This window comes from Diplotaxodon limnothrissa, linkage group LG13 (assembly GCF_057381915.1).
Source record: "Diplotaxodon limnothrissa isolate DT_005_m linkage group LG13, D_limnothrissa_male_GT1.1, whole genome shotgun sequence".
In the NCBI taxonomy this organism is placed as follows: domain Eukaryota; kingdom Metazoa; phylum Chordata; class Actinopteri; order Cichliformes; family Cichlidae; genus Diplotaxodon; species Diplotaxodon limnothrissa.
Genome location: NC_140608.1, coordinates 27,899,044 through 27,926,348, shown reverse-complemented (window position 1 = coordinate 27,926,348; position 27,305 = coordinate 27,899,044). Strand labels below are relative to the sequence as shown.

The following is a 27,305-nucleotide window of genomic DNA, read 5'->3' as shown; positions in this document are numbered from 1 at the left end:
TGCTCTTCTAAAACAGGAAGCCTGCAGCCTCTCTGTCAGCCCTGTCCCACGCGACAGACAGCCTGTCAGCAACTGGCTGTGGTGCGACATCTGGTAAAGTTATTCTCCGTCTCCCCTCAGCTATCCCTCAGCTCTCCCACACTGCCAAAGCAACCTCAGACAAGTGTTAGCAGTGTGGGTCATGACTGAAGGTTTGGTCAGGGAGGATCACCTCACCATCACCACAGTGACCAAAGAAGCATGCCACAAATAGTATACAATCAGAGTAGGGATTTCTGGAACTGTTGATCTTAGGTCAGCTTAATTGTAGGACCAGTTCCTACAATTAAGACTAACTTCATCAGCTTCATGAAGGACTCTAACCACAAATATAAAGACTGCACAGTCTACACTCATGCCTTTGCAAAATATATGTTTGCATTATAAAATCCCAAATGTTTTCCCTACAAAATTCTTTGCCACCTCCTCAGCTGTACTTGGTCAGATCTTTGCTAATGATGTCAATTTAGGGTGCAAGTTAAAATATGTTATCTAAATAAAGTTGTTCTTTTATGCAAGAATTACCTGAGTTTTGACATTAGTGTTGTAACGAAGCCCCTTTTAAAAATCTTGAAATAAACAAGTCGTGGGACCTAAAAATGAAGTACCTCAATTCACTCGGTCATGTTCCCATTTGAACATTTTGTAAAAATGTGTCACTCCCACCTAAAACAACTTAAAAAACACTAACTGTCTAATAAGTGGCATAATAGAAGTTAAGGTATCAGGATGTATGCTTGATAGTGATGTGTCGGTCGCGAACGAAATGGCTCTTAGAGCCGGATCTGTGACGTGAACGACACGAGCCGGCTCCTTATCGTGAGCCGTGGGGTTTTTTTTTTTCCTTCTCTCACCCTCTCTCTCGCACTTTTTTCCCGCTTCACTCAGCCTTGTGCTTTGCGCTGGGCAGAGGGGGGAGGGGCAGTAGTTACACTTGCAGGAGCACAGGAACAGAGCGGGAGGGAAAGAGAGAGAAAGAGAGCCAGGGACAACAACGTCACATTAGAAAGGTATAGTAATCATCCACAACTATTTTCAGTTGCGGATGATAAAGGATTCAGAAAGTTTATTCATGCAGGCCCATATGACAGAGAATGTGCATCTTCTTTTTGTTTTCATATTTTAATTTATATTTAATTGTGTTGTGGTTTGCAGCGTTTTGTGTTGTTTCATTTTAAATTTGTTTAAAAGGAAAAAGCTGAAAATTTAAAAGTTACTTAAAAGTTAAAAGTTGAACTGTGACTAGTTGGTTTTTGTATTATATGATTTATTTATTACATTTTATGTGGAGTGAATAAATAAAAGTATATTTACGGTGGCCCCTAGAGACAAAGCACATACAAACTTCAAAACACGTACGAACTCTGAAACACGTAAAAACTCAGACACACGTACAAAACACAACACAAGTGCTCCAGGATGCTAGGCGCAGTGTTGAGCTTTTGTTACCTAGTGGCTACACAAGCCAGCAAGTACCAACGACCGGATTTGGTGTGTGGTAGTAACAGGTAAATGAACATTTTTTTAAATTATTTGAATATATGTGAGTGCTTGTGTATAAATACACAAACAATACACATATGTATTGTTTGTGTATTTATACACAAACAATACAATTTAGATCACTTGTGTAATTTAAGTGATCTAGTAGCTCTGTTTTGAAGTTCAGTTAACGCTAGAAATATGTTTTGGAGTTTGTACGTGTTTTGTCTCTAGGGGCCACCACATATATTTATATATAAACATATATAAATAAAACCACTTTTTTTACATTAGTAATTCCTTTTGTGCATAATTTTATATTATTGATAATAATAAATTAATTAAAGCAACAAAACAACCTAAAGGGCCGGTTTGGAGCTGAAAGAGCCGGCTCTTTTTAGTGAGCCGAGCCAAAAGAGCCGGCTCTCTAAAAAGAGCCGGAAATCCCATCACTAATGCTTGAGACAGTCTTTTCTAGTTCCCCTGTGCTCTCCTGCATCCTGCTGTCATGTTTGTGACTTTGAGTGAGTAAGACTAGAGATGGAAGAGCTGATCTAGAAGCGATGACTGCAATGGTTTGGCCACGTCTGCAGCATGAGCAACCATCGCCTGCCATGATGGTTGCTCCCACGATGGGTGTACATCGTTGACCAAGACGGAAACCCTACGACACCCACAGCGACGTATTGGCTTCATGGATGACCTCCCCCGCCAACTGCCAGCTAGGGACAAAAGAAGAAGAAGAAAGAAGACTTAAGAAGCCCTATATAGATGTAACTACATGACATGTTTGCCAGTGTTATCCATCCATCCACTTGTCTTTATTCTACTTGGGGTCACTAATGTGCAAAATGAACATCATGTTGTATTTAAAACTTGACACTAGTGGCTGAGACCCTAAAACTGACCAGGAACGTGTTTATTGAGGTCATAGAACAAGGCAGCTGGGGGCCATTTTCCCATAGACTTACCCAGAATATAAACCTGCACCAGGATTTAGATGGATGTGCCGTCAGATGTGCCGAAACAATTGAGCTTCATGGCAGCAGTTCCGTCTCACAACTTTGCAGACCTTAATTTTCAGCTTTCAGTGGGTCTTAATGGTTTGGCTCATCGGTGTACGTATTAATTCTTTTTAAATAATTACTGTTCCTTGTGGGTGGCTGTAGCTCAGGTGGCAGAGCAGGTCAGCCACTAATCAGAAAGTCGGTGGTTCGATCCCAGGCTGCCTCTTGGCTGCCAAATATCCTTGGGCAAGATACTAACCCCATGTTTGACCCAGGTGGTCAGAGGGCCTGGTGGCAGCCTCGCCTCTGTCAGTGCGCCCCAGGGCAGCTGTGGCTACAATGTAGCTTGCCAGTGCGTGAATGTGTGGGTGAATGACTGAATGTAGTGTGAAGCGCTTTGGGGTCCTTAGGGACTAGAAAAGCACTATACAAATGCAGGCCATTTACCATTTGTTTGCAAAAACATTGCAGATGACTCTAAAAATGCGTTCCATGAACCCTGACTTTTCTTTTGAAGCCTCTACAGTTGTATGCCCTTTGATGGCTCACATAAAGCCTCTGTGCCTTAAAGGAAAACATCAGAAAGAAAAACAACTATCCCCCTTTCTGTACTCGCTCATTCCTCTCTGCTATGCCACAGCTTCTTTGTTGCCCGGATGAATCACGCCCTGAACCTTTTCTCTCTTCAAGATGATTATGTCTGTGTTGTGTAAGAGATGCTCCTTTACCTCTGTTTCCATATGCTCGACACGATCAACAAAAACCCTCTTCTTCTCTCATTCTCCCCCCTCCCTCTCCTGTTGCTACTTCAATCATGAAACTGATCAATGATCAGCTGATTGTCTCTCTTGTTTGTTTATCGCCCACTTTGCACCAGAAAGAGGAAACCAGCGGATGTTGCGCTAAACAACAGCAGCACGTTCAATAGGTCGCAATATGTACATTATCTCGGCAATACCTCTGAAAGATTGAAGATTGTATGTGGCGTTCCTCAAGGTTCTATTTTGGGACCTAAACTTTTTAATTTATATATTAATGATATCTGTGACGTATCAAAAAGGTTAAATTTTATTTTATTTGCAGATGACACAAATTTTTATTGCTCTGGAGAGAATTTGAAAGATTTGGTTGAAAATAGGATTTCTGAGATTAAAAAAATGGTTTGATGTAAATAAATTATCTTTGAATCTGACAAAAACGAAATTCATGATATTTGGCAATTGTGAAAAGGAGGAAGAAGTCATTATGTCAATTAATTAATGGAGAATTGATTGAAAGAGTTACTGAATTTCACTTTTGGGGTGTAATAGTAGATGAAAATTTGATGTGGAAATCTCATATTGAGTATATTAGAAAGAAGATGGTTAAAAACATTTATATTTTGGGAAATGTAAGAGATTTATTAGACTACAAAACAATGCGCATTTTATATTTTTCATTGTTTTCCTCATACTTTAGTTACTGTGTCGAAGTTTGGGGGAATACATATGAGAATACTAAAAAACCTCTAAACTTATTACAGAAGAAAGTTATACGAAGGATTCATAACGTTAAATATAGAGAACATAAAAATAAATAAATAAATAAATTAAAATTAGGAGATTTAGTGAAACTACACATACTATTAATTATGTTTAAGGCTAAAAATAATATTTTGCCTTTTAAGTTACAAAGAGTATTTTTAATGTGTTCGGGGGGAGAAGACAGCAGAAGGAAATTTTATATTAAGCATCAGCTAGCTAGGACTACACAAAGATTAATGAGTGCAACGGTTAGGGGTATACGACTGTGGAACTCTCTTCATTATAATTTAAAGACTTGTATAAATTTGCATTGTTTTAAAAAGTGTTACATGTCTAAAACAATAACTCAACATGAAGAATGTGAATGAAATTGGAGTTAATTGAAAAAGGATCCATTATTTTTTTGCCTCATTTATTTTATTTACTTATCTTTTCTCCTTGTTACTATGTGGGGTGGTATATTCTGATTGTAAATTTGTTGTTTGGTTTGAGTTAGGACCGGAGATAAATGTTAATGTTAGTTTGTTCCTTGATTTTTGGTGCCCACTTGCAATATAAGTTGGATTGTAGATAGGGGGCAGGGTTTAATAAGAATATTTTCTTCTTCCTGCTCCTTTTCACACATGGTTGCAGTGCTTTACTGATAGAAAGTGTGGTTGGTTTGTCTGAAAGAACTAACTGTGGAAACTGTTGTACCAAGTGTGAAATAAATAAATGCAATGAAATGAAATAAAATGACGTTCAAGCTTGAAAAGCTGTTGTTAGAATTTATTTAATATTACTTTCTAGTATCAGCTGATGTTTGCTGGAGCCACAGCTGTAAAAGCTGCTGGTCATGATATCGGTTTGGATATGTGGTGAGAGGGAAACATGAAGATGATACAAATCATAAATATATACAAGACAGTGTACATCACTGTCACAACAGCGTTTGTTTTAGGCTTTATGTTTTTTCCTATAATACCTGGCGGTGTAGTTGGGACGATCTTTTGTCAGTTCAGCCTTATATATTATGTTTAACCCGAGTGACCACCTGGTCAGCTGGTGGGTAACAGGCATCTCCAAAAACATTAGAGCACTTATGCAAATATGTGATGTCTTGATAAATCAAGCAGATATTTGAAGTTTACGCAGCACCATTCTCGCATGAAAATATCTTAAGTTTATTTTGTGACCCAGAAAGAGTAATATTTCAAACTCCGCCACTGCCTCGTTTGAGTTTTGGATGAAATGGATTCTGGGATATTGCATTTCGTCATTTCAAGCTGATTGGAGACCAAAACAGCCAATCAGATTTTTTGCATCCAAGTCTGTGATTTGCTGGTTTTGTGGCACAAATATAATGGTTTATACGTGCATGGGCAGAAATGTTTAGAGCGCGAGCGACACATTGCGCAAATGCAAAAACTGAGCGAGAGCGGCTGCTGTTGTGTGTGTGGATAATAGCAAACACTGAAATACATTTTTTGCACGCAGCAATGAATTTTGTTCACTCAAATTTAGCTTTTCTTTGCTCAAAATAAATTTCTCCTCAAAATGCAACACTTGCACTTGCGAATTTTTTTTTTTTACGTGCGCTCAAATCTTTTTTACGTGCGCTCAGAATAGTGGCACAAAAATAACGCCATAGCTTTCAACCTTTTGAATTTTTTATCCAGGTTATCTTCAGCAGCAGACTCTCTTTATGTTCTCATTTAAAGAGGGAAACTGATGCATTTGCATTTTCCCCTCCCTGAGCCTGGTTCTGCCGGAGGTTTCTTCCTGTTAAAAGGGAGTTTTTTCTTCCCACTGTCGCCAAAGTGCTTGCTCATAGGGGGTCATAATATTGTTGGGTTTCTCTGTATGTATTATTGTAGGGTCTACCTTAAAATATAAAGCGTCTTGTGGTGACAATTGAACTGATTTGAATTTGACTCTTCTTCTGAGCAATATGGTGTAGGAAAAAAAAAAAAAAAAAAAAGCCAAAATAAAGACAAAATTGGGTGAATACTATATATCAGCACAGTGGCTCAGTAAACCTTAACGTTTGATTTTCTTTAGACGAAGGTTTGTTTTAAAAAAGCTTCAAAATTGTTTGCAGATTGGAGGTTTCCAGGTGGATGTTTTGGAACCTTTTGTTTATATTTTTGTTCCTTTAGTGAAGCGAAGTCCCACATTCCCCCTGCCCACAGTTACTTTGCCATTCTCCTTTCCTTGTTTATTTCCTTTTGGAAATAATCTTCCCTCCAAGGGGAATTGGACAAACCATGTGTGGACTTTAAATTTTGGACGTCTATATATACTCCTGGCACTATTTTTAAAACCAGTTTCCATTGGCTTTGGGTAGTAACCGCTACATCACATTAAGTCCCTGTTTAATAGTTAATTTTTGCACCTATTAGTGAATGTTTAGGTAGCCTGGGGCGTTTTATCCAGTGGTTTTCACTGCTCTCGGGTTTTAAAAAAAAGATTCCTCTTTTTCAGCTCCTTGGATTTACTCCACGAGTCTGCACTCGCTGGCATGAACAGCTGACAGTCTTAGACAAAGCACTGAGTGCTGGAGACAGGGGTTTGGACAGGTCCAAACCCCTGTCTCCAGGGATGCCAAGAACCACTGCATAGGGAAGAGATATTAAAAGAGTGTGTGGGTGTGGGTGTGGGTCTGTGTGTGGGTGTGGGTGTGGGTGTGGGTCTGTGTGTGTGTGTGTGTGTGTGTGTGTGTGTGTGGGTGGGTGGGTGTGTGGGTGGGTGGGTGGGGGGACGAAGAAAATTGAATGGATTAAAGAAAAAAAGCTTCATGTAACTAAAGAGGTGTATGTGTTAAACAGTAGGTTACACATGCTGTGTACTTTGAAGCCTTCTTTTTTTCCTGTCAGTAATAACTGAGGGCTGGATTTCATGAGGGTGGAGAAGGAATATTTAGCGAACTTAGGAATGGGGAGATAAGCTTTTTTCTTTCATTCCTCTGTAAGACTGGGGCAACTTTTTTACGGATTTGGTGCCTTCATAGTAAAGTATTTTTGGAGATTTTGCTGTTTATTTGAGGTGCTAGTGTTCCTTAAGAGTAAAAATCAAGGGGAAAGAGAGAAGGAAAAGAAAGGCGAAGCACAAGGAATGCTTGTACTGGAGCTGAAGGTGGCATAATTGCTGTTTGTCTGTTTTGGAAGATATGCCGATATCCACCTCTCAGAGACTTCTGATGACGAATTGGAAGGAATCCCAGAGTTTTGTTTGCTGACTTCTCCCGCTCCCACAATTTTTTTTTCTTTATTCCTGCTCATATTTCAGAGGCGCCCCTGGATCTAGGAGCACTGGAGAAGGAGGAGGAATAGATAGGCAGGCAGTTTGAAGTGTTGGGCCGAGACACAAGTTTTTGAGAAATTGAAAATTACATAGTAGCTGTATTTTTTGTTTTTTTCTTTTTTTTAGTCGTTGTTTTGACTGAAGCCTTAGCAGATGATTGAGACAAGCTTCAACATGAAAGTAATTTCACTTCCAGTGGCTCAAAGAATAACCGAAGTTCCTCTGCTCTCCCTCCCTCTTGTCTTGCTTTGTGCCATATTTTTGGCGGCAGCAGGCAACCATACGGGAAGAATCAAGGTGGTCTTCACGCCCACTGTCTGCAAACTGACCTGCATAGGTGGCAGGTGTCACAACAACTGTGAGCGGGGAAACACCACCACCATCATCAGTGAGAATGGTCATGCCACAGATACCCTGACAGCACCCAACTTCAGAGTAGGTAAGTGATCCTGGCTTTTGTTGGTTGCGCACATCACCAATCTCGATGGGTGGTATTACTACTAACAAGCCTCAAATCTGGCATATTAGAGCTGCTGGTGGAAAAACATGTTGTTGACATGAAAATCTTTTGCATTTTATCACCACGTTCCTTCACAACAGTACACAGGTGTGAAATTATTGTGCCGTAATGAAAAGAGTCTGCTGTATTTTAACATGATTATGCTGATTTTAAGGATGATAATTTTACTGTCCCTTATGACTCTCATGACAAACGTACATGGTGAACATAGCTAAACAGTCATATATTTTTCTAATGCCAGTTTTTGACCAGCGATGCACAAATCCAAATTTTTCCAGTTGTGTATTTTCTTAAATAATTCTGGTGATTTATTTGTCATTAACTGCTGATGTGTGATGTCAAAAAAGAACAGTTACACAGTTGATGAGAGTGGCACATTGTCACCAGTACCTTGTCTAACTTTTTAATCAGCACTGGACAGATTGCGTTTGCGTCACTGGGTGGAAATATCAACATGAAAGAGCACTGTGCACAGCCTAAGGAGCTTAGAACAAATGTACTATGCAAATCTAATAATGTTATTTTGCATAATGTGGGATCTTTACCTTACAATAAAAAGTGCCTTGAGGCAACTGCTGTTGTGACCATAAACGGATGATAACTAACACTATGTCTGAGACACGTCTTGGTATCAACAGAAAGATTTTACAAATCTGAAAGATAGTCAGTATCATATACAGTCAGTATCATATACAGTCAGTATCATATACAGTGCTTCGGGTGCTAGCTGTAACCAACACACCAACAAAAGTTATTTATTGTATCTCCGCTAGAACTGGACTCTTCTACAGCATAGTCAAGTAAAAGCTGCTGAAACATCAAGTTAATAGTAGATATGGAAGAAACCAATCAGAGAGCAGCCTTAGTCTCATTCAGCCAACTGTGACCAGACAGCGGTTAGCTATATCAGCTGATGATGAAATGATAAAAGTTATTGATGAATGGCCAAAAAAAGGCAAAATCTGTGATATTAATTGGTGAATGGTTGAAATTAGGTGGACTTAAAGACTGATGTTTTTCATCTTTAGCTTTTCAACTAAATTTAGAGACAAAAGGTTTTAAAGTCCATGACTGGCTGACCAGATTTATCCCTGAATAATCTCCATGGGTCTCTGATGTTTGGTGGTTTTAATTAAAGCTAAGGACATCTTTTGCGATGTGATCTTGAATTTTGATTTTTGACCACCAACTTTTAAGATATGGATAAGCACATTTACACAGATCATAACAACATTTACAAAATACAGAGAAAAAAATCAAACCAAAAGGGAACGGTAAAACCAAAGGTAGCGTTAATGACCTCAAGATTAGTGTAGACAGTTAGATTAAAACTGGAGAATGTCATGAACTGCTCCTGTGTAACAGAGCACATGGCATGGGTGTTGTTTGGTGTTTCACAGAGCCAGCAGACTGTGTCTTAACCCGCCTGAGTGCTTACAAGAAGCAGATGAGTGTATCTGGCTGTGACACATGAATAAACATGGGGAGTCGAACTCACTGAATTCCTGTCTGACGCAGCTGAACAAATTAGTATGACTGGAGTAACACCAGCTCACGGAAAAAGAGCCTCAGACTGTTAACTGTGAATGACCCGGAAGGATGGTTTTCTTTTTTGCACTGGGATGGATTAACAGTGATGCCTGAACTCCCTTCTGGCTATTGGATAAATATAACTTTAGGTGAATGTTTCCAGTCTTTGACATTAGTATTGGAGCCAGTAACCAATAACCAAAAAGTGGTAAAAGTGAAAAACTTCAAGAGGGGTTGGGGATGCACTGAAGAGGCTGAAGTGGAGATATAAAGGAGATGAATATTACTTAAATAATCCAGTAATCATATGATTGGCTAGCAAACATGTCCATGCGGGCCCACACTGGGTAGCTGTGGATGAACTGTGGGGTTGTTTGGGCAGGCCAAACCTACATTTATCCCACATGGGCCTCAGTTGGGTGTGCCTGCACCCAGCTGGTAGGGGCTTCTATATGGGTTTTATATAGAGAAAACTCATCTGCTGTAAGACCTATGTCCGGACGCTCACTTAGGGCCTGTGTGGGATAAGTGTTGGTTTGCCCTGCCCATACAGTCCCACAATTCATCCATACCTGTATGTGTGTGTATGCTGTATTTATAATAGGGAACCAGCATACAGGGAAATATTCTGGTGAAACCACAGAACATATATGAAGCTGAGAGAAGGTGACTGATTTATAACCTCAATAAAATGGAAGTTAAATTGGATCTTATCTTGTTGCAAAAGAACTTTGGAAGTGAACTGCAAACGACTGTAGACTGACTAGTGGGATAGGATTTGAATTGTGTTTTTGTTTTTGTTTGTTTGTTTGTTTGTTTGTTTGTTTGTTTATTAGGACAGGTGATTCCCTATGGAACCTGTCCTGTCCTTACATGTCTGACTATGAAGCAAAAGAGCAAGGTTTGTCCTTGGGAGGAGCTTTAAATCACTTGAGGGTTGTGTCAGGAAGAGTATCTGGTGTAATATAATGTGAATAAGGGAGTGGATAAAACTAGCTTTTTTTAAGCAATAATCTACTGCTCACTCAATATCAATTAGTGGTGGTAATACACTAATATGCATGTGTGGCCACATGTGGGTCCCACACATAGAATCTGGGCACATTGTGGGTATGCTGTCTCTGCCTACTGTGATCAGACCACTTCCCACCATAGGATTGAGAGAAATGAGAGTTAACGTGGCAGCTAACTTGCATGCTTTCTTATATGTTAAAAAGGCATCCATCAAAATGGGTCTTCTGCAGTTGCTAAATCTTTCAACGATTTTAGAGTTGTCACACTCCATTTCGGGCACTACGTGCAGCTTGTGGCTGTAGTTATGGGTTTGAATGCAGATCAAACAGTAAATCAACAGCTTCACTTTCATGCCCAGCTCTCACCACAGGAGACCAGTATAGCATCCACAGTACTGTAACTACTGCACCAGTCCATCTGTCACTTTTAATACGCACCATTTGCTGTTTTGTTTGATAAAATTGCCATTTTTGGCAACCAGAAGTGTGCCTATTTAGTTGAGAATGGTGGCGTGCTCAGTTATCATGTAATGTGAGTAAACTTGATTAGGATGATGCATTGCATAGAAACTAATATTGGCTACCTCATGCTCAATAACAGGCCAATAATAAAGTAGAACTTCACACACCAAAACTGCACAGAGCATTAAAAATGCTCCAAAAGGCAGCACCAGGCACAAACATGTTTACAGTCGTAACATTTGCTATGAGCTCACATGCTTGTCCAAGCTTGCTTCGTCCTCCCCTTAAAGTTCAAGCGCTTCCTTTCTCTGTCTTTCTCATTCCAGCAACAGTGTGCAGGGCAGAGCCTAGATGAAAGTTACTTGCACACCATAGAGAGCTTCAAGAACTGAGACCGAATAAATCATGCTCGTCTTGTTTATCATACTTACCTCATGAGATAGGTGTTGAGGGACGAGCGCTGATTCCCTAAACTGTGGATGTGTTTATACTGTTTTTATACTCATGCCAGTTAACTGAGATCTCATGTCCAGAAGATGCAACTTGATGATGCATTTATCAGCAAGTTTCATGTAAACAGAGGAAAATAGAAACTTTAAAGCTCTACAAAGTTTAAACATCTCCTGCCATTTTGGATTCTCTTGTGTTCTGGAGAATTTATTACCTCTTTAGAATAATCCCAGTGGAATAAACTTTATTTTCAGTCAAATGCTATCTGGTTATAACTTAGCTGCCTCAAGACTTTTCACAAGCTAATCAGCAGAAAAATGTTCACTGGGACATCAGCCCAGTCTGTCATCCATCTGTGTGAATGTCTCAGCCTCACTGGCTGCAGTTCATGGTTCTTCCCTATAGTAATAATATTGTACATAGAAATGATGTAAATAATTTGTGATTTTATTTTTCCATCCACTGGGGCTACACACTAATTATTGTGGTGATGAAGGTTCAAAACATTTGCGGTAGGCCAGTCTTGTTACTGCTGTGACAGCAGTGTCACAGCGCTGTGGTTACAGCACATGAAGGCGTTGATAAGATTTGCTAAATGATTTATAAAAGGATGAAATGCAGATTTAAACAGTTTGATTTGAACATTTTGTAGGTGAGAATGTGGACACCAAGCTCATGGCAGCAATTTGATAGGCTGACAAAAGTCCAGCTGAGATAACCACATTTACTCAGGGCCTTCATGATGTGATGTTCTGTTTATAAGGTTGGAGAAACCTGCAATCAGCTGAGACTGAAGAAGCCACTTGGATGAGTAATGAAACGAAATAATTCTGAACATGTGCAACAATAATCAAAGATTGCAACATTTAGAACGTTTGTAACTGCGACATGAGGCTCTCTGGTAAATATCAAGCATTTGATGGTTGTTTCCACCTACAGCTGATCACAGAGGGATGAACAGATTAAGAGTAACGCGTAGTACAACACTCAAACTCATTCACCTCTTTAGAAGAATCCATTCTTTTATAATTTTTAGTAGAGGCAGACTGTATGGTTTGATGCTTAGTTTTATACACCTGTTGCAATGGGACAGAAAACACCAAAACACAAAGATTAAGAGGTGAGGTTAGTCCATGTAATCAATTTTTTAGCCCTAATGTGGTCAATTTAGCAAATATTGGAAAATTAGTGATTTGTGGCAAAATGTTAGATAAAAGCTACTTAGGGTTTGGTGATAGACAACAGTATTCAGGCAATAACGTCATAGCAAACAGCAGGATATGTTTTAAAAAAAAAATCTCTGGTTCAGTCTTTTCAATGTGCATCCCATTTGGCCCACTGCAGCCCCTGGAGAGTGGAATTAAGTGGTGTTTTTCCAGCTCCTCTGGCATATTTTCTCCCAGGTGAGTCCAGTGTCTTTCCAAGTGCTGAGAGCTTTCTGGCCCTCAGCTTCTGCTTCCCTTTATTAAAGGTGCCTGTGGCTGCCAGCTCATTTGTTGCAGTCCAGACAACATCGAATCACTTACAGTTGGATTTAACAAAAAATAAAGTTTTGGTGGGAGGTGTGAGTGTGTAAGGCAAAGCAGCAGGGCCTAAAGGAGAAACACAGGTGTACCAGTTCATGGTGAGGAAAGTAGCTTTCATTTTCTTTCAGCATTACTTTCATTTTATATGCAATGAATCCTGCATAAACAGTCTAGACACTTACATTTTTTGTTCTTCAGGCTATGCTCATTCTCACATTCAGTTTTAAATGAAATAACTGGTACCACATGTTAGCAAGTCTCAGCTTTAATTTAGTTTCACTTTTCATGTTCAAGTCAGTTTAGCTATTCTTAGCTAGTCCATCCATCCGTCCAACCATCCGTTTCCACATGTCCAAGTCACAGTCATGGTTGAGCTGGAGCCTATCCCAGCTGTTATATTGTGAGGCGGTACACCCTGGATGGATGGACACACACACACACACACACACACACACACACACACACACACACACACACACACACACACACACACAGAGTTCACGTCCAGTTTAGAATCACCAGTTAACCTGACACCATGCATGTCCAGTTGAAGGAGGCTGCAATAACTGGAGAGACCACATAGACACAATCTTTCTAAGGCACAAGAAGACAAATCTTTGAAGAAGTGCTCCCTAGCACAAACTCTTTATAATTGAAACCATCTGACAGAAGCAGGTGATTTTCAGAAGTGTGCAAACATCCTGCACTCTCTGCACAGGCACTGCTCCTTTCCAAAACCAAATATGACACAGACGGTCTCCCTAAATGTGAAGGTGCCACTTGGAACAGTGCTGGGACACAATCCTCCAGGAGTTTAATTATCTTTCATGTATCAGTACAGATATCATTCATGTTTTTATTGTCTTAGCCTTCACACAGTCACATGGTTATTACAGAGTGGTTATTGTCCAAAGTGCGCAGTTTTATCATCAATCACATATGTATGAACAGAAGCGACATCTCCAGAGTTATTATGGGGAGTTTTTCAGCAGAAGTCTTTCTGATTCTGGACAAAGACTCTCAGAACATTCATCAGCTTTTGGAATACGTGCCTCCTCTTTCCTTTTCTCCACTCGCAGTCACATCAGCTGAAAACCTGCGTTTTCCAGAAGACTTGGTAAAAACCTCTGGCTTCACACTTTGAAATTTCATCCTGGAAAACTACTTTTGTGTGTATAGAAGCAGGGTTGTGGCAGCTGAGGGATCGTCATGAAATTCATCACCAGTCCTAAATTTTCTGGGGATGCTAACTGGACATTCAGTTTTTGACCTTTTGACCTTTTGTTATCTTTGTCCCTAGGCTCTGCTTTTCATGAGGACATTGTCAGAGACAAATTGTTTGAGTGCATAGAATGTTAAAACTATTTTAAAAATATATAAAAAATATTTTGACTGTGGTGCTTTAAGTACCCAGTTGATATCCTTCCATGGACTCAACTGTCAAATACCACATAGAGCATGCTCTGCAAGCTGTTTACTGTGCAAACCCCCTTCATTCCAACTCCTCTTTTTGTACTGACTCTAATATATTATTTGCTGTCATACCCTTTTCTGAGGGGTCTGGGGGTCCTGCTGGATGTCCATGTTTGTATTTTGAAGTGTGGAAAGGTGTGCTCTCTGCTCAATATAACAAAAAATATAAATCACCACAAGTGGAAATAATGATCTTTTGACTACAGTGATCTTAGCTAAAACTGCCATTTACAGAAACTGAAAGCTGGAGCGAATAGCCTCTTTAATATTCACTTTGTTGACTTCTGTGGAGAGGGTATGTATACAGTACATGTGTTGTGCTAAATGGAATTCCTTTGAGAGTGAATAATCTTTTAAGAACACAAGCAATGAGACTCAGGTTTACTATATAAAACCCCAACACTGAGAGTGACTGTCCTATTATGTCAGCTGAGTATAAAAATGGAGAACGGGAAAAACAGAGGTCTTAGATCTCAACATTTCATTTTCAAAGAGGTGCTTTTGAAAATCACAGTGTGTGCACACTTGCTTGTGCTCATTCTGCACATAAGAATTATCCTTCCTTCTCGAAAGGATAATTTCTGGTTTATGATGTCTTGAGTCTTCCTCAGTTCTCACTCTAATAATAACATTAAATTCAGCAGGTTGTCTGCTGAGGTCTGAGAACACATTTTTGAATTTTGGTCTTGCAGTTTCTTCTTTCTCAAGCTTTTACATTTGGGTATACCAAACTATTTGTATGCCAGCAGGTGGCAACTACACCGTCTCCAGTTAGAAGTGGAGTTTATGGGAATAGCAGCTAGTTAAGTATAGGCTGTTTATTTTGTTAAATATAATCATATTTAGAGTAACAAACAAAATGTTTCCTCAAACAGTGATGACTCCCTGTATTTACAGTACCTCGACTGTGGAAGGTAGTAGGCCTTTATTTGAAACAGGTTTGTAATAGACACCAGCTTTAATTTCCAATTCTGTCTGGCTGATTAGAATAAATTTCATGTTCATGTACACAAAGTCTCGCTGCAATACACTCACATTACCGTTATACTGATTATTTTATAGTGAGCAGTGACTCACTCTGGACACACATCAGTGATATCATCTGTGCTTCTGTACTAAAACTCTTTACTTTAACCTCCTAAGACCCGAACTCTTCCACGCCATGCATTTTTAATTTCTCTTTGACATTTGGGCATATTGGGGCCCAACATCAGTAAACAAAGTCTAAATATAGTGCAACAAATCAAACACAGAACCGCTGTGTAACAGAACAATGACAGAACACGCGTAAGGTTTTAGCGTCGAGTCAGCTGGACACTGAAACCCTGTTCTGCTCATTTCCAAGTCCAAATTTTTATTCTTAGATTCCACTACACTGGATTTGCATAATTCAAAATATTGTTTATATTCATCTTATACTGGACCGAAGATCACTGTCTGTCTGAAAGAAGTTATTTTAATTCCTCTCCCTTCAAGCCAAGGCCTTCTGATTGGATGGGCCACAGAAACAGAAGGTCTGGACAGCAAGTATTTTAAACTGTGTTCATTACTATAGCTGTTTATCTGAGACGAAGGGCTAAAGGGCCATCGTTACTGACATCATACAGGTCCAAGAATAGAAAAAAACTGTCTAAAACCCAAGTATGTAGAGCAGTCTGAAGCTTTTAGCCCACGGGACATTCAAATTCAAATTTTATCTGTCACACACAGCACCATACACAGTGCGACATGTGGTGAAATGCTTATTGCTGTGCAATGCCCGACCATTAAATGACAGTAAGATTTACAGATTTACAGGTTACTACAACATTTACAGATTTTAACTTTTAATTTTACAGTAAAAAGAATGTGGAAATAATGATTTATGAAAGAAATTATGAAGAAAAGGAAATTATAAATTATAAGAAGTGTGCAAACAGAGTGCGTGCGGTGATGCGATGTGTGTGGGAGAGTCCAGTCCTGCACCTGGTTCAGGGCCCGACTAGCCTGGGGGATGAAGCTCCTCCTCATTCTCTCTGTTTTGGCCTTAAGGGAGCGGAAGCGCTTCCCAGACCTCAACAGTGAGTAGAGTCCATTGTTGGGATGGGAGAGGTCCATCGTAATATTCCTGGCTTTAGTCTTGCACCGCTTGGTGTAGATGGACAGCAGGTCAGGAAACTCTGATTGAATGATGCGTTTGGCCATTGCAACAGTGTATGACAAAAATAAGGAAAAGCATCATAGTTTCTATTAGCAAACATCTCACTTTAAATTGTCCAGGAGTTTATGTTTGAAAACAAAAAAAAGACAACGTAAAAGTGGTATACTCTAAAGTCGGGCTATTTTGTGATTGACTACCACATGGTTGTGCAAAGTGTCTTCTGCTCTTTCAGTCACATAACCCCTCAGTCCTAGCCTGCTCTACCCTTGTTACCAACAATGTGGTTAATTCTCAGTCCAAAAGGCTTGTAAATAATAATGTACACACTAAGAGATGGCAGTAGTTGCATCCACTTCTTTTATAGAGTTTATACATGTCACTGAGAGTCATACTGAGTAAAATGAAAAGTGGAATAAGCAGGGATTAAGCACGTGTAAACATGTGCTCACACACTGGTGAATTTCATACTAGCTCGTATACAGGACGTTTTCCATGTGGTGTGCCCTGTGCTGATGAGGTATGTAGAGTGATTGTGTGGAAAGATGTTTGACAGTGATGATTAACGGCTGCTGTGGTGGGCTGGAGTTTTTAGATGTGAGTGACATGATTTTCCTGTTCATGGATGACCTCTGGTATCAGGCTCTGAGACAAGAAAATAATCAGTCAGAGCTGAAAGAGATGTCAAAGCTTGACAACACATTTTTATTTTGTCTTGGATCTTGTATTTAATTTCTACTACATTACACAGTTAAACAGGAAACAGTCCTTACATATATATTGTATCACCTGGTTTACTGTCAGTGTGAACCTTTTGCCTGAAAAACAGTGAATTTGTGGTATCCCTCACTTCACCCGTACACGCTGATGTTTGTACCTATCCACTCTTAAAGTTATGTGTACAGATCTGCAACCTGCTCTGTGCTGTGTGTTCATGGTCTGTGAGAACAGTAGACTTCTCTAAGAATAATATTTTCCCTTGAATAGCTTGCATTTTACTTGTTTCGTGGTGACATGTGCTAACCAGTCACACAAATGAAAATCTGGGCTGACTCGCTGATTTGTTGATCATTTCAAACTCATTATTGGCGAGTGTTTGTGTGTGTTGAAGTGGAGCCAGTAGCGCATTAACACCTTTCGCTTGGTCTTTCCTCTGCTTAGTGGTGTGTCACCTGCCCTGTATAAATGGCGGTAAGTGCAGCACCAGGGACAAATGCCAATGCCCTCCAAACTTCACCGGAAAGTTCTGCCAGATGGCGGTTCAGAACGGACACCAGCAGACATCAGGAGGCTACAGCCAGAATCAGGTCCACTCCACACACACCCTGCCTCTGACCTATAGCAACGGCCAGACACCTGGTGAGTGAAATGTGACATTGGCCTAGACAATCATCATATGTGTTTTATCCAATTAGATTGGTCTCTCGGGCCTTGGCAATCAAGAAACAAAGAGAAACAATCCAGTTGATGCACATCAATAAATATGTGCATCTTCTCCTAAAATATCAGTTTTTCTCTTCTTCAAAATAGGATTAGGCTTTGGGTTTATTTATTTACTTATTAATAGGATTTATTGTAACTGAGGCATATCACAATTTGTTACTTTTTTTGTCAGGAAAGTCATTTTTGTTTGTCTCTTGCTTTTGGGGAGAGTTGGACTCCTTACTAGTGACATCATAAACCTAACAAAGATGGTTAATCTTAATCATCTACTGTGATGCACCACATCAGTGTCATGCTTGTATACAGTATGTGTTTTTCTTCCTGTACGGCCCAGGCATCGTCAACATCCACATCAATCACCCCCCAGAGGCCTCAGTTCAGTTCCACCAGGTGTCTCAGTTGGACAATTACAACAACAATGGACAGCAAACAAAAGGCTCCTCCTCATCCACTAGTTATAGCTACCATCACAGCGAAAGCAGCCAGAAGATCCAGCACCATGGCTACAACATAGTCTATCCGGGCCAGCACAGCTACCAGTTTCCTCAGTACCAGCCTGTCACCTCTAAGAATGCACTGGGCCGCTGCTTCCAGGAGACAGCAGGCAGTCAGGTACAATGTCAGACATGTCTGCTGTTTGTGAGCTTAATTACAGTCATAACACATCTGTTAGATCAAGTAAGCCTTTCAGTTTCAGTAATCTAAAGCAATCAATCAAAAAGTCTGGGAAATATTTTGATTAGATATGGACAACAATAAGAGGCACAAAGACTACAAAACATGACACCGGTGGTATTAATCCCAAAGACACATTTATAGAAGACGATGGATGTAAAATACAGAACAGAAATAATGCCTGTTAGTTAGTATAGCTCAAAGTTTGAAATTAATATTCTCTGCATTACCAGATCATATTTTATGAGGAGGTTTGCATTTATTTTTGTCCTCTGAGGATACACAGAAGCAAAAATATTAATCCTCACTGTTTTGTCCTTTTCTCTGTTCTCTCCATCTCGATGTGTTAGTGTGGAAAGGCTCTGCCCATTCTAACTAAGCTGGAGCAGTGCTGTGGGACCATTGGGACCTCGTGGGGATTCCACAAATGCCAAAAGTGTCCGAAGAAACCATGTAAGTCCAGGTCTAGATGTTTTTCTAAAAGTGGTAGTGAATTCATAGCCATGGAATTAACGTTGAGGGGAAGAAATGCCGGCAGGTGGTCTGGGCTCTGCAGTCCCAGTGCCCACTTTCAAATCTTGAATGGAAATCTAAATATGAAAATCATTAACATTAAAGGTATTGTTTATGTATTTTAAGTTGTGTTCCATCAACAACAGAATTTAACACAGAGCTGCCAATAGAATATTTTTTCTAGTTTTTCACTTCTTAATGCATTTTGAAAGTAATGGCATAGTGGAAAAGTACAGTTTTTGACTCTGATTTTGACCACCTACTGAGCGTACCCCATGAGTTGGAAAAACCACAGACAGTATATCTTAATAAGAGTAATAATATTTGTTTCATTCTAATAATGATTGCTGAAAACAAAAAAGAAGCCCTATACACCATAAAAGCTTTTGAAGCAAGCAAAAATTAGAGTCGTTGCTACAATGTCTCCAGCACAAACACAGAAAGCGCCTCACACAAATAAACATAATGGTGTGCGTGAATTAAGTGGCAGCCCTCAGATTTTTACAAACTGAATCCAATGCAGCGTCAAAAACTTCAGTTCTTCTAACGGCCACTTAGAATAGCTCCAAAAGTGAGTCATTCCCCACTTAACACATAAACATTTATACAGCTTAGGGGGTTGGATTTTTTATGACGCATTCGTCTGGAATGTGTAAAAAGCTGTGAATGAGCAAGAATCACTTTTCCATTACACTCTCTGTGTGCTTACACACCACTCTGCATTTAATCATTAGTTATTAAAAATCTCTGGCTAATCTCTTTCTTCCTGTCAAAAGGGAGTTTTTCCTTCCCACTGTCACAAAGTGCTTGCTCAGAGAAGTTGTCTCTGACTGTTTTAGGGTCTTTACCTTACAGTATAAAACGTCTTGAGTTTGCTGTTGCAGTGATTTGGTGCTATGTAAATAAAACTGAATTGAGTCAAACTGAAATGCGTTGGATTGGATGTTTCTCTAGCGTGACCCAGGAAACCTTGGCAGCTGCTGCTTGCACTGACATGATACACAATCACTTGGTTTTTAAGAGCTGGTAAAGTCAGCCGCTTACACGTGATGCGCTGACACTTATGAGGGCAGTGTTTTATGAATAAATAAGAGCACTGGTTCAGTTCAGTTCATGAGAAAGACGATCCAGCTGACTCGCCTGATATTAATGCCCTGCTTTTCTAAACCTTTACAGCAACATGTGGAGGAGCATCTCAGTGCCCTTTCACACTGTGGTATTGAGATAATGCTGTATCAACTTTCTTAGCAACCTCATTAACCTTTTATATTACATGCTGTGTGTTTGGCAGCAGATCCTCACTGACAGCATATCATGTCTTAGGACATGTAAGATGATATTTTAATGAGAATATAATCAGTGTAATTCTGCAAAGACTAGTTTGTCTTCAAATATAATACTGCACAAAAATCTTGAATTAACACTCATTTTGTTATATTTTTCTAGGTAAACAGCAAATAGGTGTAGCGGTTATAATATGTGTAAACCTCAGCGAAAATAGAGTATATAACAAAAACAGAATCCCACCTGGAAAGTCAATAGTTGCTTTCTTGTAATTTCCTTAAGTTGTCTTCAGGAGTGGATCTCCAGGCTTCTTTAAGAACATTTGAAAGCTCTTTTTTGAATGTTGGCAGCAAACGCAGATGAAACTGGTACACAACTGGTTCTTTGCTAAGTTGTGTTTACACAGTACACTTATTCAGCCCTTGAGCTACCTTGAGCCTTGATTTTTATGCTTAGCTGTTTGAAAGGTCAATGTTAAGTCGCTTAAAAAACAAGCAAACGATAACAAAAGGCCTGTTCTTGGAAAATGTTCAGGTTTGATGACTGGACTCAAAATGAATGAAAAAGCAGCCAATTTCCAAAGTAACTGGCGGTCAAAGTGAGACCGCTTTCAAAAAAATGACAACGAAGTCTGGCTCCTCAGAAGCAAAATATATAGAAATGAGGGATGCCTCAAGACATTTTTTCAAAGTAGTGTAAAATTTCAGACTGGGCTTCCTTAAAAGCAGTCAAAGCAAAATATCCAGCTGGCTTGAAACCCACACTCTAAAAATGTTTCAACACAGCTCAATGTGTCTTTTGCAGCCATAACTTTCAGCTAGTGACAAGCAAAATAAAAATGCAGCTAGGAAACATTATGAGTCTTGTACTGGGTCGATTTAACAAACAGGTGACTTTCACCCAAACAGCTACTTCCAGAGAGGAAAAGCACTAAATGCCAAGGCAGCATGTGGTGCTGGCCCTTGCCTCTTAGCTCTGTTTAAAGTGGTACCAGCTAAACTGAGTGTGTGGGGGAGGTGAGGATGGAATTGCCAGCCTTTTTATGTAGTAGCTGGCTACTCAACACTACTCCCTTTATAGAACTGTGGAACTTGTCTTTGAAGCCAGCGCTGTTGTATGTAGAGCATGAAAAGACGCTCTCTAGTGTATTATCCCCAGCTGAACTGAGGAAAGGGGTGGTACTGTAGTACTTTTGTGTAAATCCATCAATACCCATATGTGAAAACACACTTTGCAAACTCATCGTTACGATAGCAACATGTTGGTTATTGTGTGCAACAGCAAATTGAGTATTATTCACAGCATCCTAATCCATATCCAGTGTTTGCAAGGAATATAGCTGTGAGTAAGTGTTTTAAACATTGTGGATTTTCACACCTTATTGCAGTTTGTTAGATTGAAAAACACAACCTTAACTGTCAACAGAAGGGGGCAGTATATTACCAGAAAGTTATAATGTACCTGAGCCCCTCCCAAAGAATTAGGTCCTTCCTCGAATCTAATGCTGAATTAATTTCGATACTAATTATTCGTATTTAAACTAGTATCTAATAGCAGAGCATAGATCCGAAAACGCTGATTTGAAAGCTAGAGAGCCACGAATTTGAACATTATTAACGTGAATGCTATTTAAGAATTCACAGTACTCAGTATACATTAAAAATGTATTCTTTGTGCTGCAGAAGCCATCAAAATGTTCAGCTGTTTCAGAAGGTAGAGAAAAAAAGTCAACATTGAAATCAGTCCCAAGACTTTACGTTTTCAGCTGTTCTTCATTTTTGATATCTCCTGTAGTGTCCAAACAGTGACAAGTTTCAGAAAGTTTCTAAGATTACAATACTTTACAGCTGATGACATGATCACTGTCCCCCAGTGAAGAATTTAGGCTCTTTATTTTATTTATTTATTTTTCTATTTGAAGTCTTTTCACTCTCTTTGAATAAATGACCTTTCCAAACCAGTGAGACGTCCAGAGCAGCCTGAGTTTTTGGAGTGCCCACGTTAAGTTTTCTCCTTTCTCCTGAGCAGAAGTAATTTCTCTGTAAATTTTTGGTTATTGACACAAAAAATATATGTACTGCTTCAGTAGATTTGAGGTTATAGTATTGTAAAGGTCTTTTAACTCACGCTGTAGCTCAGCTCGGTGCACACTCATTCTTTTGTATTCAACTTACACTTGTATCAGAAATCTGAGCCTGTCTTCTCCCTGTGTCCCCATTTCAGAGTTGATTCAGTTTCAGCATTAATCAGTGACTCCAGTCCAATCCATTCCCTCAGCTTTGTCATTGTCAAAGGATTTCTGTCCTGCTCTTCTGTACTTGGCCTTCCCTATTTTTAGGGAAATATAACTGCAAAGATGAACTCCCTGCTGCAGCTTTTGACTAATTGTTCAGTCTTAAAAAAGTATACAAAACAGCAATGAAGTTTTTATTGAACCAAGGGAAACAACAGTTTCAGAAACAATAGGTCTTTGATCCATCCTTTAATCTGTCAGGGCCTCGCATACACATCTGGTTAAACAGCGAGGAGCAGTTTTTTTGTCGTAAAACACAGCTGTTAGGGACACCACGGAATCTGTAGTCTAAAAAGACTGATTGCACACCTGAGCTGCTCAGGATATAGTTCTTAGCGTATAGGAGAGAACAGAACTGAAAGACTTGCTTTTATTGCATGTGTGCTTGCTTTTAGCACACATGCAATAAGACACCAGGACAGGGAAGATTAAGTCTTTTCATATCCAGCATTTTAGTGGGAGTCACCAAAGGGCCAGAGATTTGCACTCTCTGTCCTCTCCTCAGGAATGGTGGAGGCATGAGGTGTTTTTTCTTTTTTTAAACATTTAGGTGTGAAATAGTCCATTGTGCGATGGAGACTGTGGTAACTGGTAAATAGACTGGCTTTCTTGGTCAAACAATCATTGCCTTGTTTTGTTCTAGAACAAAATATCAATCTTCTTTTGAGTATTTGGGTACCACCTACCCACTGGTTCCTTTGTCCAGCTGTACTGCAGTGAGACTGACTTCCTGTGTACTAATGTTGCTGCTTAAGTAGCTTCTAGCAGCTACGTCCACCTCCTTCCCTGCAACCCTTCATGGTTCCATTAATAACTCTTTTTGAACACTGTATCCTGTCTTAACTAACTATCATTACCTTAATTTAGTCATTTTTCAATGAATGAATCCATTGTATTTTTACAGATAATAGAGGCTTTGCTGCTCATCTTATTGCGTGAAGAAGCTCAAATAAATGTATTTTTATCTCAGCTCATCTCTCTATATAATTTAATATGATTAATTTTTTTCTTTCTTCTGTCTGTTTGGTTTAGAACTAAATCGTATCTACTCTTCAACCACTCCTGTTTGTTTAAAGATACAAATAGTTTATATTCATTTTACAGCAATACGCTGAAACTACAGAGATTAAATATGTAATTCAGTTATACGCAAAACAGCTCACATAGTGACAAACATATTTATATTGACTGGGTTCTCATTCTCAATGACAGTCTATGTTTGAATTTGACTATCAACCTGAGGTTACATAGAAAAAAATAAAATAAAATACATAAATATAAAAAAATGCAATACAGTACCTTCACTTAAACCACGGTAAAGGTACGCTGTTAACTTGACCATAATTAACATTTTTTACAATTTTAGAGTGAATACGTTTCTTTCCTTCAGGAACATGATTTATGCTTTTTTGCTTTATGAGACTTTAAATGAACACTCATAAATGTATTTTGGAATTATTACAGAATAAGAACCCAGACATTTGCTCTCAAAACTGTGACTAACATGTGCTCCTTCTCTTTGTTTTGCTCTTCACATGCTCCCGTCATCAGCTTTCCCCCTGATAGATTGCCCTCAGGGTTACATAAGAGTCAACAGTTCTCATTGCCAAGGTAAGAATTGATGCTATTGTTTTTAACATCCTAATTCTTATATAGCTTATAATAATGTGGTAAAGACACGTGTGATTCCCTGTAGTTCAGTGGTTCACAAACTTTTTTTTTTCCTAGACCCCCCCTTTGTTTTACAAGAAACTCTTTGTGCCCCCCCTCCCCGGCACAAACACATCGTCCAACCACACACACCCTTGTTTTGTTTTCTAACTCCAGTGCAGTTTATTTCACACCTCAAACCTTTTGTAAACAATTAAACAAATTAAAGTAAATGTCAATAAATTGCAGGTAGCAAATAAACTGCTACCTCTTTTAAGTAACAGAAAAACAAACCATCCTTATGGTGTAATTATTTAACGTGATCACCTGACTATTATGTTTCTCTAAGTTTCTCTGTTTTAACTGTCGGGTGTGGTGTCACAAAATGTACTAACATTACGCCTCTCGGTGTACTGTGAAAACGATTGCAGTACTACTTTTAAAAACATCAACATTTCAGTATGACCGATGCTTAAGACCAAATACCACAAATTGCCACAAACTTGTGAGTTATGCCTCTCCTTACCCTTCTGTGCCTCTTGATGGGAACTTTTATTTTAGACAGGAAGCCTCCTATATGTGGTTACAACTAGGCAGGAACAGCATTTTTAAATGTTGTAAAAATATTTAAAGCAGTTTATGTAAGTGACAAGTGTTAAAGATACTCTAAAACTCTGCGATTGAGTTTGCATCAAAAAGTGTGAATAGAGCTGAGAAGTATTATCTCTATGTTATATTCAAATTAAGAAACTGGCCCTTCCAAAGCAACTTCCCACCAGTGTCTAAGTTAAAAAAGAACCTACTGAAATGATATCCACAAAAACCACGAGTCAGTGACTCTAAACTGGGGCTAAGCAGAATCGCAGACACACATGCAGCATGCACTTTAAATTAGGTTACAGCTGTGTAGGGGTGGTGTTAATCTGAGGCTAAATTTAATCATTGATTGTTCAGGGTGTTTCCTGACTGATGACAGTCTAGAAACCACTAACTGCAAAGTGGAAGTGGGCCAGTGTTTGGTGGCACCAACTCTTTTACAAGAACCCACAGAAGAGGAGCGTGACCTTTTCCAGCAGACTGTTCTGCTTGGCTGCTCAGAACATGGAGAGGAAGTCATTTTTTTCCATGACATTCAAAGTGTGGTACTGCACAAAATATAAAATAAAGACACAAACACATTCACAAGCATCTGCTTCGAATGCTGAAGAACAAACAGTCTGAACCATCCACCCATTTTATATGTCTGGTCATGTGGGGATACCAAAAGAGACAACCAGGAGTCATCCTGGCTAAATACCACTGCTTATGGGTCTAGTCACTACGTACAGCTCTTAGCCTCTATGCTACCTACGCTAAATTAACAGTGTTCCCTTCATGCTGAGCCCTCTCTTCACAACCACAGACTACTGCAGTACATTGCAGATACCACGCACTGGTAAGACTTTCTAAAAACGATTGATCTAGTAGTAATGATGTGGTTTGTATGTTTGCAAGAAGCATAGTAGTTTTTCAATAATAGTCCCGTGTAGTGGTGGCAGTTGAGTTCATCTGGATTTCCTGTTTAAAAATAATTACAGTTGACAGAGATTTAGCATCAGTAACAGCTGACTCGCAAATGTTTCCGTTCCTTTTCCATAAAAGGTTGTTGTTGCATAAAGGTTGTTTTAGTCGGAGCATGAAGGACCTCAGGAGTAAAAAGATCAACCGAGAAGGCTGTCAAAACATGCTACCTGAAACAGCTGAGCTCCTTTTCACCATTAAACTGGAAAACGTGTTGATGCGTTACTGTAATCCAATTACTTTTTCAAGAGTAAAGTAAGGAATTACTATTGCAAAAAAAGTAATTACATTACTGTCACTTTCCCGTAAGCACGCTGCGTTACTGCATTACTAAACCGTGTCTCATGACAATGACGTAAGCGCATGCGACGTCCATGGCAGCAACAGACGTGTGCAGATCAACAGTGGATAATATGGAGCGTGGGAGAGAGTACGATTATGCATCGTTTAGTTTGAGTCCGTAAAAAGTGACAAAAGCATTTGTGTCCGCTGTACACTCTGCATGGGAAGAAAATTTCTTTCTGCAGTACAAAATTAAACTTCAGATCTGTGCGGCACCGGGCAAACCTCCACCCGCCCCACTCCTGCTAAACAGGTGAAAATAGATTTAAGAGTGACGGGACTTTGTGCCGCTGATTCTTTGATTTGATTTCTTTTTTGCTGTGTTTTACTTGCATCCATTTGAAAGAGGATGTGCTGGAATATGCAGAAAATTGGTTTAAATGTTTCTTCCAGCCAGAGACTGTTGCATATAATTAATTGTGCATAAAGTTAAAAAAGTCAAACTGATAAAACAAGACTTTTTCAATTTTATATGATGGATTAAACAGAAAATCTAGAATTGGGGTCTTTTGCTTTATTAGATATTCAGTTTGTATATTACGTTTTTGAAAAGTAATAAAGTATTAGAGTAACTAGTTACTTTTGAAAATAAGTAATCAGTAAAGTAATGGGATTACTTTCTTGGAGAAGTCATCGAAAAATGCAAGTTACTAATTACTAGTAACTTGACCAACACTGGTGTCACTGACCATAATCACTCACACACTTGGAAATTAAAGCATTAATTCAATTCAATTCAATTCAATTTTATTTATATAGCGCCAAATCACAACATAAGTCGCCTCAAGGCGCTTCATAGATACAGAGAAAAACCCAACAATCATATGACCCCCTATGAGCAGCACTTTGGCAACAGTGGGAAGGAAAAACTCCCTTTTAACAGGAAGAAACCTCCGGCAGAACCAGGCTCAGGGAGGGGAGGGGCCATCTGCTGCGACCGGTTGGGGTGAGAGAAGGAAGACAGGATAAAAGACATGCTGTGGAAGAGAGACAGAGGTTAATAACAATAACAGATTCAATGCAGAGAGGTCTGTTAACACATAGTGAGTGAGAAAGGTGACTGGAAAGGAAAAACTTAATGCATCATGGGAATCCCCGGCA

At 39.3% G+C, this 27,305-nt stretch overlaps 1 protein-coding gene across 1 annotated transcript in view; it reads left to right on the top strand.

Moving 5' to 3' along the window:
* ltbp1 (latent transforming growth factor beta binding protein 1) overlaps window positions 1-27,305 on the top strand; it is a 131,255-nt gene that overhangs the window by 59,836 nt on the left and 44,114 nt on the right. The window contains exons 5-9 of the mRNA XM_085368952.1: window positions 7,605-7,772; window positions 17,606-17,803; window positions 18,222-18,499; window positions 18,913-19,015; window positions 24,204-24,263. Of these exons, the coding sequence (XP_085225078.1) occupies window positions 7,605-7,772; window positions 17,606-17,803; window positions 18,222-18,499; window positions 18,913-19,015; window positions 24,204-24,263 (807 nt within the window). The remainder of the gene's footprint in view (window positions 1-7,604; window positions 7,773-17,605; window positions 17,804-18,221; window positions 18,500-18,912; window positions 19,016-24,203; window positions 24,264-27,305) is intronic.